The following is a 16,842-nucleotide window of genomic DNA, read 5'->3' on the forward strand; positions in this document are numbered from 1 at the left end:
CTCACCCAGGCCTCTGTTTTGGAATCATGTCGATATCTGTCCAACAATTGCAGAGCGAGCACTGAACACACGTAAATGAAATTGGTGAACAACAAATTCTTTACAATAACAATAGTTAACAATGAACAAACTAGAAAGATCTTGCAAACAGAACCGATCGGTGGACTACCCCTAGGAGATACAAAAGGTTTCATTTCGGTAGCTCAACTCAATCCTGATTAATCGATGAACATACATAAAAATTGGATTTTTGCAAAAGAACAATTTATAAAAAACAAGGGCGAAAAGGTTTTGTAACTGAACCAGCGGTAAAACATGCCCTACGAGATACAAAGGAATCATCTCAGTTGGTCAAAAAATTCCGGAGCAATATCATTTCGTAAAATCCACTTGGAACTTATAGTAACAGAAACGGAAATACGAAAAGGTGACCTGATATATGTGTATGACGAATTTTACTTGTATTTTCGTGGTTCGGTGATCTTATTCTAAGAAAAGAACGTTTCGTTCTATCACCAATATATACAGGGTGGTTGGTAACTGGTGGTACGAGCGGAAGGGGGGGGGGGGCGATTCTACGCAAAAAAAGAAGTCGAAAATATAGAATAAAAATTTTTCGTTTGAGGCTTTGTTTTCGAGAAAATCGACTTTGCGGTACGTTATAACGGATCTCACTGTAGATCGTTGTCTCGATGGAAAAATTAAAAAAACAAAATTTAAAAAAATTTTTATTCTATATTTTCGACTTCTTTTTTCGCGTAGAATCACCCCCTTTCCGCTTGTACCGCCAGTTACCAACCCTGTATGGTATATATATATCGAAGATGACGAGACATCGAGGCCTTTCTTTTGGAATTTTTGGGAAGATCCCCAATACTCTAGTCTAGACTATTTATTATAGCTGTACTTAAATGATAAAACTTAAATATAGTTGTTATGATTCAATCCTATTATGTTTGCCCGAGATTTGTGATGGTGGGCTTGGGCCCGAGGTGACACAACTGATCACCGAACGTAGCCACGGTCACGGGATGAACGTTTTTACCTAACAGAGAAGTGCCAATATTGTGGGACACACGTTGTATTAACAATCAAACCCCGGGCAAGAGCAATGTCAGCTCTACGCGGGTCTACCTAGCAACGGCAGCCCTGCTTATGCTGGGCCATCCCATCATAATGTGATCATACCAACAAGATCATATACCAAGTCCTACAGATACGAAACTCGTAATCTAGTTAAGTCCAATCCTTTTTGACCACTACATTCTAATCATGTTCGTGATTCACGCAGGTGTTTCGTTGTGTTATGAAACTATCGCTGTTATCCTTTGCAGACATTATTATGATATTATTTAAGAAAAAATTCGTTAGAAATGGTCTTGGATTGTTTGCAAAGGTTTACCGTGTACAATATTGTTTAATTTATTATATAACTTCAATAATATTATTCATTCGATTATTATATTTTTTTAATTGTCCATCTCTACTTAATTGTAGAACATTTTTTTACAAATAAGGGTTTTATGTTTGTCTTTAAAACCTTTTACTTTAATTGAATGGACAAAATATATACATACATATATGTAATGGATTATAACATAATTAATTAAGTCTAGCGTCATTAAATAACTCACCATTATGTTCCAAGATCATCATACAGATATACTGTATATATATACTATATGCATGTACATGTATTACATATTTTTATCTTTATATTATTATTGCTCTATATAATATAATCTAAATCAAAGAATGCATTTATTATGGTGTAATGTGATGTAATTATGTATTATAATGTACTTACTAATAACTCTAAGGTGAGTGTAACATTAAATAAATAAACAAATAGATTTTTATTCAATTGTATTTGTGAAATGAAATAATGATATTGTTGCAGTAGTAATACGACGAAAAAGGAAATTAGTATACGTATAAGAAATATGCAAATAGTAGAAACAATATCTCGGCCGAAAGTTTCGTGATAATTTATAAAGCACTACGGAATTTAGATATAAATATTGTTACAACTCCTAATGATAAAATGTATACTGGTTGTGGTTAATAATTTTGAGGTAACTGTTTCATATTCCTAAAACACAGGAAAATAGCTTGAAATAAAAGTTACCAATACAAATAGTAATTATTGAATAATTGTAAAGCGTTTCATATATATTTCATCGCATCGCGTATTAAATTCGTCAAACATAAATTATAATATATATCGCTTTTTAAGAAAAACAATCTTTCCACTCGAAATCAAATAAATACATCTAAAAGATAAATATGAAAATTAGAAACCGTAAGTGAATAGATAGGCAGCTTTCCGCAACCGAACTTGTATCACGAAGTTACAAAGTTTCAATAATCATTATGATTCAATAACACTACTGTTACATATGAAAACTTCAGACGAAAGTTCTCATATTTCTGTGAGGGCGAATATTTTAACCTTTTTAATTTCGTATAATATATTTGTAATTATATAGAAATCTTCAATTAACTCGTCATATGTGTACTATGTTACATATGAAATGTTTATTTGAATGCTTTGAATTCTTTACCTAAAATTTCAAGAATCAAGAATTTTTATTGCTTAGACTAGATTTACATACAATTAAATGTTGATCCATGCTTTTTAATTTCGCGTGTCATATATTTGGAATGGTGATAAAAATTATTGAATATTCTCCTTAATGTAAGAGTCAGAAAACACATTTATGTGTAAATAATGCATTATAAAAAAGATTATAATTATATTAGCGTCATTTCATTGCAAGAAGCCAAAAAGTATCTTATAAAGAATTTCTTACTCCGTGAAGATATACAGAAATGAAGCTACTTGCGTTAAATTATTAGTACAATTTTTAAAAAGGATTTTTTTTTTAATAAACACACCATATGTCATTTAAAGAAAATTTTTTTTAACCAATTTTAAAAATAAAGAAGGGGTAAAGCTGCGACGATTTTACAAGATGTGGTATAATAAAATCTAATCCTACAGTATTTTCAGTCTTTATCATTATTGCTAATAACCACATATGTGCAGCTGATGCAGTATTAAAAGCTATTTGTTTGAAACAATATATTTTTTAAATAGTATTTTTAAAATGGTGTTTAACATTGCATCAGCTGCACGTATGTGGCTATTAGCAATGACGATAAAGGCTGAAAATACTATAAGATTAAATTCGTTTGTGGAGCACGAGGCGGCTATGGGTTTTCAGGGCGTAGGACCACGCCCTGGGAAACCCCGATGAATCTGATATTCTCCTATAGCCGGACGGTGACTGGTCGGCGCCTTTGGCCCCCTTCAGTTTGCCGATCCGGTGCGGAGAACCTCGGAGAAGTTGGGCCCGTATCCGCCAAGACCACTCACCTCACCTTCTTGTGGGGCTCCCCGTCACGCTGCACCGGCCTTGACCGGGGCAGGGTGCGAAAGAGTGAGTGGCACCAGGATGGAAACCCTTGTTGACGACCTCGGCAATTTTGTATAACAATGGATAGGAAAACGAATCTAAGAATCGTTTACGGTGCAGGGGAGGGATACCCCAGTACCGGCGCAGCCGCGGGTTGTAAAGCGGGCCCCGCTGCGTCGTCATCGAACAATCGTGGCCGTCCGGGGGTGAACCGCCAGGCCCCTGGACACGCTCATGCGTCTGGCAAAGGGGACTCGTGAACTGGGGAGTCTCGGAGAGGGTTGGAGGAACCCGACGTTTTGACTATCGGCCCGGGACCTTCGCGGGCTGGGATGCGGCGGGGGGTTGAGATCCGACGACGAAATGTCGTCATGCTCTTCCTATTCGACCGTCGCGAGCACACTCGGCAAGCGGTCGTACAGCAGGATTGCCGAGTCTACAGAAAACACTGCCTCCGCCGCGGCCGTTGGCGGCGGAGACGCGGGACGTCGCACACGGCGGGGGGACGCGCCCGCGGGGGATCCGGACTCTGCGCTACTTCCTGCTCCCGGTAAAAGGAAGAAGAGGGGCGTGAGGCGCGGGACGCATACCGACACCGATACCGACGCCGAGGCTGCCACCGTGGCCGCCGCCGCCTCTACCATCCGCGACGGTGCCGACGGCGGCGACGACATGCGGAGGGACGAAGTGAGGACTGGACTGGTCGACAAACAAGCGACCGTGAAAGAAGCGGAACCGACCCACGATCAGGAAGAGGAGGACGTCGCATACCTGCGAAGGAGTGTGCGTTTTCTCGAGGGAGAGGTCAGTCGTCTCCAAGAAACGGTGGAACGGCTGACCAAGCATCGCGCGGAGAGGACAGCCAAAGTTGATAACAACGATGGCAAAGGACAAGAGGTGGGGATCACCCCCACGAGGAGGACAAAAGAAAATGCTTCCCGGGCCCCAGCGGAAATGGCCATGGGTCCCCCTCCCCCACCTCCCCCACACCCCTGGTCAGCGTCGCGTCATCTCCGCTGTCCCGACGGGTCGGGGAGTAATACACGTGATGCACGTAAAACGCTTAGCGAGGGAACGGATAGATTCGGTGGTTCAGGATCTCGAGACCCACTAGAAGATTTCAAGATCCTGTACCTCCGCAAGTTGGAGGAATGTCGGCAAAAAAATAATGCCAGGGGTGGCAATTCCCCCGGCTACGGATGCTGGAGTCGCCACAGGAATCGTACAAGCACGATTGCGGTCGGCGAGAGACACCTCGCGGTCGACCATGGAGTCGTCGGCCGACGAGGCAAGATTCACCACCGTGGTAGGAGGAAGAAGAGGAAGAGCGAGGCGGAAGAACGGGAAGCCCACGGTGCAACCTCTTATAACGGTCCATGCGCCGACCGAGGACGCAAGAACCAAGGGAAAGGTATCGTCGTCTCTTCCGTCGTCGACATTGCGAATAGGGGCCTTGGCGCCCTGGACGGCGACCGGAAGAGGCGAAACGAGGGCAAGGACTTTCGCGGAGGCGGCCGCTCGGCCACCGGTGCGCCTCCGCATGGGAAGGGAATCCATGCGAGCAGCGGGCAGCGGCAAGGGACTCGAAGCTATCGGGGCAGGAAAGAAACGCAACGCTAGCGGGTGGGACGCGCACAGCGAGAAAGTGCCGGGCCTTCCCCGACCCCCACGGTGTGCCGCGGTGTCGCTCACCGTGAGGGACGGCTCGGGCTTCACGTACAGGAATGCGATGTCAGTGGTGAAGAGAGAAGTCAAGCTCTCCGAAGTCGACACCACGGAGTTGAGACCGAGGAGGGCGATCACGGGGGCACTGCTGTTCGAAATCCCAGGCCAGGACGCTGGAAGTAAAGCATCACGACTGGCCGAGCGGATGGAGGCCACGCTGAAGGATTTGCCCGCCAAGGTAACCGTGCCGCGAAGGACGGCCGAACTAAGTGTGACGAGACTGGAGGACTCGGTCACCGAGGATGAGGTGGCAGCCGCCGTTGCTGAGGCCGGAGACTGCCACGCCAACGAGGTCAACGTGGGGGTTATACGTTCCGCCCCTCGGGGCCTCGGGTCGGTATGGCTACGCTGCCCACTGACAGCGGCCAGGAGAATCAGCAGAGGAAGAGATGCCGGACCAGGAGGTAGGATCAACATAGGTTGGTCAGCGGCGAGGGTTTCCCCTCTCCCTGCGCGGCGACTCCAATGCTTCAGGTGCATGGAGTCGGATCACGTGCGCCGGGACTGCACATCGACGGCCGACCGGTCGGAGAGCTGCTACCGGTGCGGGGCGGAAGGACATCGCGCCAGGGACTGCTCGGCGCGAGTACCCACGTGTCCGGTGTGCGCGGACCTGGGACTGCCCGCGTCGCACCGTATGGGATCACCGGCATGCAGACCGCCTGCCCGTAAGATGAGGGCCGCACAGGAAGCAAGGACCGTTCCAGGCGACGGTGGGGATGCGGTGACGAGGAAAGAAACAATACCGCCGTCAACTGACCCCACGAAGGACGGAAGAGAGGATGGAGAAGTCGGACACAACGACTGCGAGGGGAACGGCCCGGAGGAGGCTATGGAGACGGAGCCTTTCCCGACGTGAGCGGAAGAAGGGGAGGAGGACAACTGCTCCTGCAGTGCAATCTTAATCGCTCCCGCCGTGCTCAGGACTTAATGTTTCAGAGCCTGACGGAGCGGCAGTTTGTTCTGGCGGCAGTGGCTGAGCCGTACTGCATTCCCGAGGCGTCACGAGGCGCTGGAGATCTGACCGGCTTGGTGGCCAAATTCTGGACTGGGATTGCGGGAAGCCCTTCCAGCTCGGTAATTGAGCGGGGACGGGGGTTCGTAGCCGTGAAATGGGGCGACTTGGCCGTGGTAGCCGTCTACGTGTCGCCCAACATCAGCCGGGCAGAATACGCCTCCTTTCTGGACGGACTCGCGGCTTGCACGAGACGTTTGGGCGCCTGCCCGCCGCTGGTCCTCGGGGACTTCAACGCCCACTCAACGGCGTGGGGCTCCCGCCGGACCAACAGAAGGGGGTGCGACGTACAGGATTGGGCGGCCGCACTCGACCTCCGGCTTATGAACCGGGGGTCGTCCAGCACGTGCGTGGCGTGGCGGGGCGAGTCCATAGTGGACCTCACATGGGCAAACCCCGCTGCATCCCGCCGCGTTTCCGGTTGGGAGGTCTCCCCGGAGGAGACCCTCTCGGACCATCTCTACATCTTGATGGAGGTGGCGCTTGGCGGCGCGATGGGCGACCGTTCGTCGGGTGCGCGCGGGCCTATCGGCCCACCGGGAAGGAGAAGAGAAGGTGACCCGCCGCGACGAGGACTTCATGGCGGCGGCCGCTATTACCGTGGCTTGGTTGGAAGAATCCCCGACCGACGAGGACGCGGAAGCGGGAGCGACCCGGCTGAGACGCGACATACACGCGATCTGTGATTCGTGTATGCCACGGTCTGGAACGCCGCGCCGCGCCGGCGCTGTGTACTGGAGGTCCGAGGAGATCGCTCGTCTCCGCGAGGCGTGTATCCACGCTCGGCGCCAGTACACCAGATCCCGCCGTAGACGGCGGGAGGACGAAGGCACGGTGGCTCATCTGTACGAGGCCTACCGCGAAGCGCGGAGGCCCCTGCAACGAGCCATCAAGGAGGCGAAGTGGCGGGCCTGGGACGAGCTTCTGGCCAGCCTCGTCTCTGATCCCTGGGGGGCGCCCTTACAAGATGGTACTGAACAAACTCCGTCCATGCGCGCCACCCTTGACGGAGAGCATGGACCCTCGGTTCCTGGAAGAGGTCGTCGGCACCCTGTTTCCGGGAGCAGCGAACGAGGGACTTGGCACCTTTACCGAAGAGGAGGAGCAGGAGTCTCAACCGCTGGAAGAAGAACCACGGGTCACTGCGGGAAGTTGGAGCCCGGAATCGAGGGTCACCGAGGAAGAACTGGCCGGGGCCGTCGAGAGGATCGGAGCGCGGAAAGCTCCGGGTCCCGGTGGAGTGCCGGCCCGCCTGTGGAAGGACGTCGCCGGGGTCTTGGCTCCGAGACTAATGCGTCTGTTCGACGGATGCCTATCTCGAGGTGAATTCCCCACTTCGTGGAAGGAGGGGCGGATGGTCCTGCTGCCGAAGCCGGGGCGCTCTCCGGACTCGCCTTCCGCTTTCCGGCCGGTGTACCTTTTGGACGAGGCGGGCAAGCTGCTGAAGAGAGTGGTAGCTGCCCGCCTGGAGTCGCATTTGTCCCGGAACGTGCCCGGGTTGCACGATGGCCAGTTCGGTTTCCGGAGGGGGCGGTCTACGACCGACGCTGTCGCCCGTGTCCGCTCCCTTGTCGAGGGGGCCGAGCGGCGTGGTTACGTGGCGTTGCCCGTGTCGCTGGACGTGGTCAACGCCTTCAACAGCATCCCGTGGGACAGAATATGCCGGGCCCTCGAATTTCATCGGGTACCCGCGTATCTGCGGGATGTGGTCCGGGCTTTCCTCCGGGACCGGAGTATCGTCTACACCGTCCGGGGTGGAGGGGTGTCCGGGAAGGCTGTACACCGCGGGGTCCCGCAAGGTTCGGTGTTGAGCTTGTTGCTGTGGAACATCGCGTACGACGCTGTGCTTCGGACGCCGATGCCACCGAACTCGGCACTGGCGTGCTACGCCGACGACACGTTGGTACTGGTCTGGGGCACGCCATGGGGTAGAACCGTCCGCCTGGCGGAGCTGGCGGTGGCCTGCGTGGTCGCCGAAATCAAGCGATTAGGACTGAGGGTGTCTCCTGAGAAGTCCGAGGCAATGTGGTTTTGCCGCAAGGCCGATCACGGGACGCCTCCAGCGGGTTACCGCCTGAGGTTGGAAGGGACTGAGATCGGGGTCGGAACCAGCATGAAGTATCTGGGCCTGACCCTCGACAGCCACTGGACCTTCGGCGCTCACTTCGAGCGCCTGACGCCGTCTGTTAAGGCGACGGCGAACGCCTTAGGACGTCTACTGCCTCGGCTGGGCGGGCCCGACGTCGCTGTACGCCGGCGTGGTGCGATCGTGGCTCCTCTACGGGGCTCCGGTCTGGGCGGAGGACCTGATGACCAATCGTCGCAGTCTCCTAGTGGTCAGGAGGCTGCACAGGACGGTGGCCATCAGGGTAGTGAGGGGCTTCCGCACCATTTCGGCGGCGGCAGCGGCGGTGCTCGCCGGGTTTCCCCCGTTCGAATTGCAGGCCCTGAGGTGCCGTGAGATTTATCTCCACACTCGGGGTCTGTCGGACGGGGCGGGCCCGGTGGGCGCCGACGTCGGGGTTCGGGCTCGGCGAGCTTTGCTCGACAGATGGCGCGCCAGCCTTGACACGAGAGCGGGTGCGCCGGGGATAAGGGTCCTCGGGGCCGTCCTTCCAAATTGGGACGTTTGGTTGGACGGCGGTGGGCCTCCCCTGACCTACAGGGTGACGCAGGTGCTCACCGGACACGGTTGCTTCGGTGAGTATCTGCACCGAATCGGGAAGGAGGCGACCGCGCGCTGCCACCACTGCGATGCGAGCGTGGATTCGGCGCAGCACACGCTGGAATACTGTCCGGCGTGGGCGCGGCCGCGCCACGACCTCATCGTGGAAATCGGTTGGGATCTTTCGCCGCCGGCGATCCTCGAAGCATTGTTGATAAGCGAGAGAAGGAGGAGGACCGTGACCTCCTTCTGTGAACAAGTCATGCTTCGAAAAGAGGCTGCGGAGAGGGTGAGGGTGCGGTACTCTCACCCTGAGAGGACAGACCGGCGAGGGCGCGGCAGAGGTCATGGACGCGCTTCGGTGAGACGCACTAGATCCGCCGCGTCCCCCGGTGGGGTGCAAACTTAGGCGTTGGCAGCTCAGCGCCCCGGGGCCGCGGAGCAGCCCGGTAGGGGAACCGGACTGCCTGGCACGGCGGCCCCGGCGACGAGGCGCGGTGTGACGTGGCCGCACATCGCTCCATTAGATGACGTATTGAGCGCGCGGGGGGGCGGTGTATCGCTTACACCAGTTCCCGGGCCCCTCTCGATCGCAGCCGAGACGGTCATCGTGGAGGTTTTAGTCGGTTGGAGTCCGGCACTACCACGCCGCTTTTCCCCAGAAGCGACCTGGTGTCCGTGCGGATTTCCTCCACGTTAATAAAAAAAAAAAGAAAATAAAAAGGATTAAATTCGTTTCAAATAACATATTTTTTAAGTAGTATTTTTAAAATAGTTTTTAATGTTACATCAGCTGCACGTAAGCATGCTCGAACATACGCAAGGTATACACAAATCCACATACTCGAGAATACATATGTATACTTACGATCCTGGATTCGATGTCGAGACTTTGGTCTCGCCTTCTCTTCCCAAGGACGGGCGTGCAGAGGAACATATCCATAGAGCTTCCATCCCTTCTTAGACTATCCAAACTTCTGACAGCGACTATACCAGCAGCCTCGTATAATTCCCGCAATGGTTTTGGCCTGGTGTTTGATGTGAACAGCGCCGTCGATGGTTTGTTAACGATGTGAAAATGCTCCGTTCTTGTCGCGAACGTGCAAATATCCGATTCCGCTATAACATTATGTAAATTCGATTAATATATTTGATTCAATGATGCAAAATTTTATTATATAATATCAGATAACTCTAAGGATACACTATAACAGTAAATTTAATAAAAATTTTCTTATTGGATGTACGTAATTACTCTGCGAAATAACGGTTTTTTAATGGTTTATTGTGTAAGATTTTCTCCTTATTTTTATACATTGTTTATTATCTAAGATTATGAAGTTATACAACATTGTTTATTATCGTGTTTGTCAAGATTTAATTACTTCGCGTCTAGTAAACAATTAAGACAAAGAAATTAAAAAATTGTTATCTCGTCTGAATATATTTTGTAATGAATTAAAAAAAAATGGAAATAAGATTTGTGCAAGTAAAAGATTTATTCTTTTAATAATAATAATTAATCAAAATTAATATATAGAAAAAATTAGATATTGGACAGATAGTAAAGATAGGTATCAATGAAATTTAATAAAAGTCTTATTTATTTAAGTTTCATTTATTATATATATATTTTCATAGTATATAGATTATTTAGTAAACAACTGAGATTAATATTTTCCACTATCTGTTCACTTATCTTTGTCCCGATTATATGTACGATAGAATAAAATAAGTTACAATAGAATAGAATAAAATAGTATAGAATGGAATAGAATGGAATAGAATGGAATAGAATGGAATAGAATGGAATAGAATGGAATAGAATGGAATAGAATGGAATAGAATGGAATAGAATGGAATAGAATGGAATAGAATGGAATAGAATGGAATAGAATGGAATAGAATGGAATAGAATGGAATAGAATGGAATAGAATGGAATAGAATGGAATAGAATGGAATAGAATGGAATAGAATGGAATAGAATGGAATAGAATGGAATAGAATGGAATAGAATGGAATAGAATGGAATAGAATGGAATAGAATGGAATAGAATGGAATAGAATGGAATAGAATGGAATAGAATGGAATAGAATGGAATAGAATGGAATAGAATGGAATAGAATGGAATAGAATGGAATAGAATGGAATAGAATGGAATAGAATGGAATAGAATGGAATAGAATGGAATAGAATGGAATAGAATGGAATAGAATGGAATAGAATGGAATAGAATGGAATAGAATGGAATAGAATGGAGTAGAATAGAGTAGAATAGAGTAGAATAGAGTAGAATAGAACAGAATGGAAGAGAATAGGATAGAATAGGATAGATTGAAAAATTTTAAGTTAACAGTTTATCTGATCTCACGTGCAATTGTTTTCAGTAATTAATGAATTTAATGGTTTAATCAGATAATTAAATTATACTTAAAAAAAAGACTCAAGAGCTATTTTGAATTACTGATCCAATAAGATGGTGTACCCTAATAACATATTAAAATACTATCTATTAATATTTTAATTATCAGTCAAGTCAGGTTAATGTTATTAAAATACGTCAATTTATACAATACAACAATAAAATTTTGAGAAGGATCATTTGGACAACTATTTCTCACATTTTCGTTGAGATGTATATATAGCGCGTCCGGTTTAACTTGAAGTGCTCAAATATCTTGACAAATATGAATTATACGAAAAAATGTTTCAGACAAAAATTGTATGAAACTGGGGAGAATATACTATACGTCTTGAGATTTTGGCATTAATGTATACTATACATTAAAGAGAATGTACTTTTATTTGTTTGCGATAATCTTGAAACATCCTATAAAGATCATATTAACATTTTTTAATGGAAACCTGTATTTTTTGCATATTCTTTTAACTGGCATTAATCATATGTTTGTCACATCATCAACTATCAAGATATAAACTTTCGAGTTCGATATGCTGCCGGCATCGCGGCATCAGTGTTACCCGATATAGGTGCGCCGCGGGATCACATAATGAGATACTGCTTATAATGCCACAGTCCCGAACAAAATAATAATACATGTGTGCTGTCTTTAATTTCTCAGAGACAACATAAATTTTTGCAGTAAAGTAAAACGTAAATGCCACCACCCAAGAAGAAGGAATCTGTTATTAAATAAGGTTTCCCTTATTGACTTTTTCACTAAAGACAAGAGAGAAACAAATGCTAAAGGCGAAATGCTAGCATACTTGACCTTTGTATTGATATCTTCCCGTAGTTTGTGATTTCCCGAGCAATCAATAACAAGTACCATGTCTCACAACCATGCAAGTGCCGATATGTGAGCTGCAGACAGAGAGACCGCGATATCAAGAATTGTTAAACCAAAAGTTGAAAACCCAACTGTTTCGAAAATTTTAAAACTAAATCTACCGACACTTCGTGTATACCTATTCCTACCGTGTGCTGTCAAGATGATCGGTGAACTATCATAAAATTTTGTCCAAATTTATTTTTGTTTAATGTTAATTATACACTTAAATAGAATTGCACTTTTATTTATATAGAGATATATCTTATTCAAATTCGCTGCATTTTTTACAAATTATCTTATTATCAAATGAACATTTGCCGCATAAATATTTCCCGCATCTTAGACAAATTTTTATAATTTTCTAACCTTTAGAATTTTTTACTTAAGTTTTTTGTAGTAATGAATCTGATTTTCCCGCGATTCTTTATATAAAAGTAATGTATGCACTAGGTTTATAACTAGCAATTTTGTGAATTCTCTGTAAATTGGCCCCATACTGTAGATACCATTGCAAATTTATTGGTTCGCAAACGTTGGCTTCTTCCGCTCTTCTTATCAAATCGTATAAACCTCATAATTTCAGCAAAGTCATTTTTGCTCATTGTTTTCGAAAAAAATGCAGGTCTCCAAATTTTATTCCACAAATATGAGACTTCTAAATCTTTTATATAGCATATAGCATATAGCAGAGCAATAAATGCATCTAGTTTTGTTGCATCTAGCTCCCTTTTAGTCCCCAATACTCTAAATTCTTCTTCCGTACATTTTATTATATGATCCCTTATACGGTGATCAATGATAAAATGCCGTTTTTATTTGTCCTTTCATAATATGCCGTTTAGCATATCCCTAAAAATATTATGAACTGACGTCCTGCCAGGTTTGGGACTTGCATCTAATTCACTCCAAACTGTCCCATCGGACCCAGTTTCGATACGTTGGTTCTCTACATCAATCTCACCCTTTGTTGTCAACGATAATTTCTTTCCTTTTTGCCCTTATGTAAACGCTTATTTATAATATTCAACTCTGATTCGGTTGTAAATAGTTTTTTCACGTGTTCTCATGTCGTTTTCAGTTGCTGAAGTTTCTTGTTCATCGCACACTGAACAGTTTTCTTCTACGTCAGTTATTTTCTTTTTATAATTTTTTTTTTCGAAATCTTTTGACATTTCTCGGATAAATATTTATCACAGAATAATACCATGTACGGAATACAAAATTATTGTCAAATTTGATATGCTTTATTTTTTTTTCTATAACAACTTTACGCAAAATGCTCTGAGATGCTCTCTGTCTGAGTTTTAAAGATAACAAGTTTAGATGTCGACTGATTGAGTAACAAACTGAGATGTATTCTGGTTGAAAGGACGATAGCAAGTAAGAATATGGTCTGTGACGGCGATATTTATACGAAAATATTGATGGGTGCTGGCCGTTCTCCACTAAGGGTTACTCGAGGGTGGAGTTGGGAAAGCTTGCCCGTGTTTTATCGCAATGAGCAATAACCCTCAGAAACTTCTCGATTTTTAAAATGTTTGTAACAATTGACCGTAAAAAATGCTAAATTTTATGGCAGTTCCTTAGGACTATTATGGGCCTGAGTTGATATGTCTTGATAGCTGATAGCCATCTTTATCGAGGGATGGATTATGTTTTATGACAAGATTACGGGTGTAACAGCTGTTATTATTTGTTATTACTGATTTTGTTTGTCATTTGACCATGAGATAGCTTTTTCTTTGTACTGATTGCATTTATTTTAAGGCAAGGCAGAGTACAAATTTTTCTCAGAAAATAAAAGAGCAAACTAACAGTAAATACCGAAAAATATATTGTATGTATGTTTTAGGAAAAGTCAAAAATTATGAAGCCATATGATAAAGTTTAAATATGGTTAACTTTGTGTAGAAGTTCGAGAGCGGTCAATTTGACCGCCGCTGGTAGGTTTAATATTAAAGATCGTTAAGTAAAATCGCAAAGTAATGCATAATTTATTAAAAGACTACAAATTATGAGAAGAAAAAAGATTGTGAAGACCGCCAATAGTAACAGAACAGAAGAAACGGGCCATTATACTTGTTGCCTCAAATTCGACATTAACATCACGCGAAATTGCTCGCAATGCGCGTTATTCCAAATATCAAAAGTGTCCTCCGCGTCCTTCAGAAGTGTAAGTTTATGTAACGATTAAAAATGAAGCAAAAGCCTGCGCCAACAAAACAACATAAATGTCAACGGTCAACATTCACAAATGAACGTGTTTACTGGAAGAAGAAATGGAAACGTATTTTAGTTACTGAGGAAAAAACTTTAATATGGGTGTCCTTGATGGATTTTAATTCTATTACCGTGACTTAGAAAAAGGAAGAATGGTGAAAAAGCGACGACAAATGGATAGCAGTGATATGATGCCGAATCGATTCAAAGAGAAAATGAATAGTCAAAGAAAATGGTACATAAATAAATTTGATTATTACAACAACAATTAGAACAAATCAATAAATGCGTTCTATGAATTATCAAAAACAAATTTATTTTCCAGTGTGACAATACTGTCGTTCATCGAGCTAAGGTTGTAGAAACATATCTTGCAAGAGAAAACATATCAATCTACACGCTTTCCAGATTTGAATATAATTGAAAATTGTTGGGGAAAGAATGGAAGACAATACGATAATATTCAATAATTAAAAAATCTATTACAGTAGAATAAAAATATAAAAATAATAATTTGTCCGAGAATATCATTTAAAAATTATACATATTCTGACCACATATTATTCATTTTATGTTAATCACGATGTAAATTCTCTTTTTAAGAAAAGTATAAAAATAAATACATTTAAATAGACAAATAGATTTTGTTAATGCGCTATCATTTGAATGTTGGAGAGAACAACTACATATTTAGTAACGGATTCCTTCTTCCTACGTCGTCATATTTAAATTGCAATATTTGCTACATTTATAAACATCTTAAGTTGTCTCTGAGAATATAAAAATAGCACACATGTATTATCATTTTGTCCGGGATTGTACTAATGGCACTACAATACTTGAACACAAAGTAATAGGTTTCCGATGTTTCCAAAACAATCAGTTAATATAGTTAGTTTCTTGCATTGCTCCGTCGAATTTGAAAGTACATTGTTACGTCTGGCGACTCTCTGCATTGACCAGGCCACTGTAACATCAACCAAATCTCAATCCACAACAGAGACCAGGCCACACACCGAGAGCAAGATGACATCCAGATGTCTACGCATCCTTACTGCGTACCCCCAATAGTCTTAAGGACTCACCAATAAATCTTGGCATTTTCATAGTTAAGGCCCTTCAGACCAAAAACAAACATCTTCTATTTCTAGTGTTTTTTACATTTTTGTTTACTACGAGAAGATACGGAAAAGTTAATTATCTCACATCCGGTATTTTCCGTTAGCAACTTTCTCTCAAGGGTGGGTAACGACGGCCAATGAGCCAGTAGAATTTTTTAAGTTTAACCTTGAGTTGCTTCGATTTGTCTATGATGTGTTGTTTCCATGTTAATATCCTGTCCAGAGTCATGCCCAGGTATCTGACTAAATCCTTGTTAGGCATTGGTTATATTGTTAATGGTTACCTGTGGGCAGGTTTGTTTTCGCAGCGTGAAGGTTACATGTGTGGATTTATTTTCGTTAATTTTGAAGCCCCAATTGTTGAAGCCCCCAAAAAGAACCACTTTTCCATAGAGTCGAGATCTCGCTGGAGAGTGGAGGATGCAATTATCGGGTCTGCGTGGGATGCTAATAGCGCTGTATCATCAGCAAATGTCGCTATATTTATCTCTGTTAAAATTGGTAAATCGGCAGTGTAGATGGAGAACAGCAGGGATTCGAGGACTCTACCTTAGGGGATGCCAGCATCTATTGGAAATGTTGTGGTTGTGGCGTCTAAGTATTTAACCATGAATTGTCTATTAATTAGGTAGGACTTTAGGATGGAGTAGTAGGTGTGTGGTAGGATTTTCTTTAGTTTGAGCAAAAGTCCTTCATACGACATTTTGTCGAATGCCTGTTGAATGTCTAGGAATACCGCAGAGCAGTATTTTTTCTTTTCTAAGTTTTGGCTGATATGTGTTATTCCATGAATTTGCTCTATCGTAGAATGTTGCTTCCGAAAACCGAATTGATGATCTGGCAGTGTTTTCAAATCCTCTAAGAGTGGGAGGAGTCCGTTAGCATCTTCTCGAGTAGTTTTGACAAAGTAGGTAGAGAACTAATTGGGCGATAGGAACTAGTTTCGTGTATTGGTTTTCCGGGTTTAGGGATGAGAGTAATCAGTGATATTTTCCAGGACTTAGGATAGTATTTAAGGCGAAGAATTTCATTAAAAATTGATGTGATGAGTGTATTCCCTTTTATGGGAAGTTCCTTGATTGCTTTAATACAAATTTGGTCATGCCCCGATGCTTTCCTGCGATTTAGGCGACGGATTAATTCTGTAACTTCTAGAGAAGTGAAAGGTTCAATAAGAGGAGATATTTGAAAGGGAGAGTGCAGGTATTCCGTTATTTCCGCGGCAATATTGGAGGAATGAGGTTTAAATAGGTTAGAAGGTGATTAGCAAACAGGTTGACTTTTTCTATAGGGCTACGCGCCCATCCACTTTACGGACAGTGGATTGGAGGTATTATTTGTGGGGGACGCGTGAGTTTCCTGGAAGCCTTTTATAGTGAGTA

The 16,842-nt window shown here is 44.3% G+C and overlaps 1 protein-coding gene across 5 annotated transcripts in view; it reads right to left on the minus strand.

The window, feature by feature from the left end:
- Positions 1 to 16,842, minus strand: part of gukh (NHS actin remodeling regulator GUK-holder) — a 218,705-nt gene that overhangs the window by 37,534 nt on the left and 164,329 nt on the right. For all 5 annotated transcript variants that reach the window (XM_069115861.1, XM_069115851.1, XM_069115871.1 and 2 more), the window contains exon 2: positions 9,693 to 9,943. In XM_069115861.1, coding sequence (XP_068971962.1) covers positions 9,693 to 9,943 — 251 coding nt within the window. The remainder of the gene's footprint in view (positions 1 to 9,692; positions 9,944 to 16,842) is intronic.

This window comes from Bombus flavifrons, chromosome 1, assembly GCF_040668555.2.
Source record: "Bombus flavifrons isolate JBK064 chromosome 1, iyBomFlav1_principal, whole genome shotgun sequence".
Taxonomy (NCBI): domain Eukaryota; kingdom Metazoa; phylum Arthropoda; class Insecta; order Hymenoptera; family Apidae; genus Bombus; species Bombus flavifrons.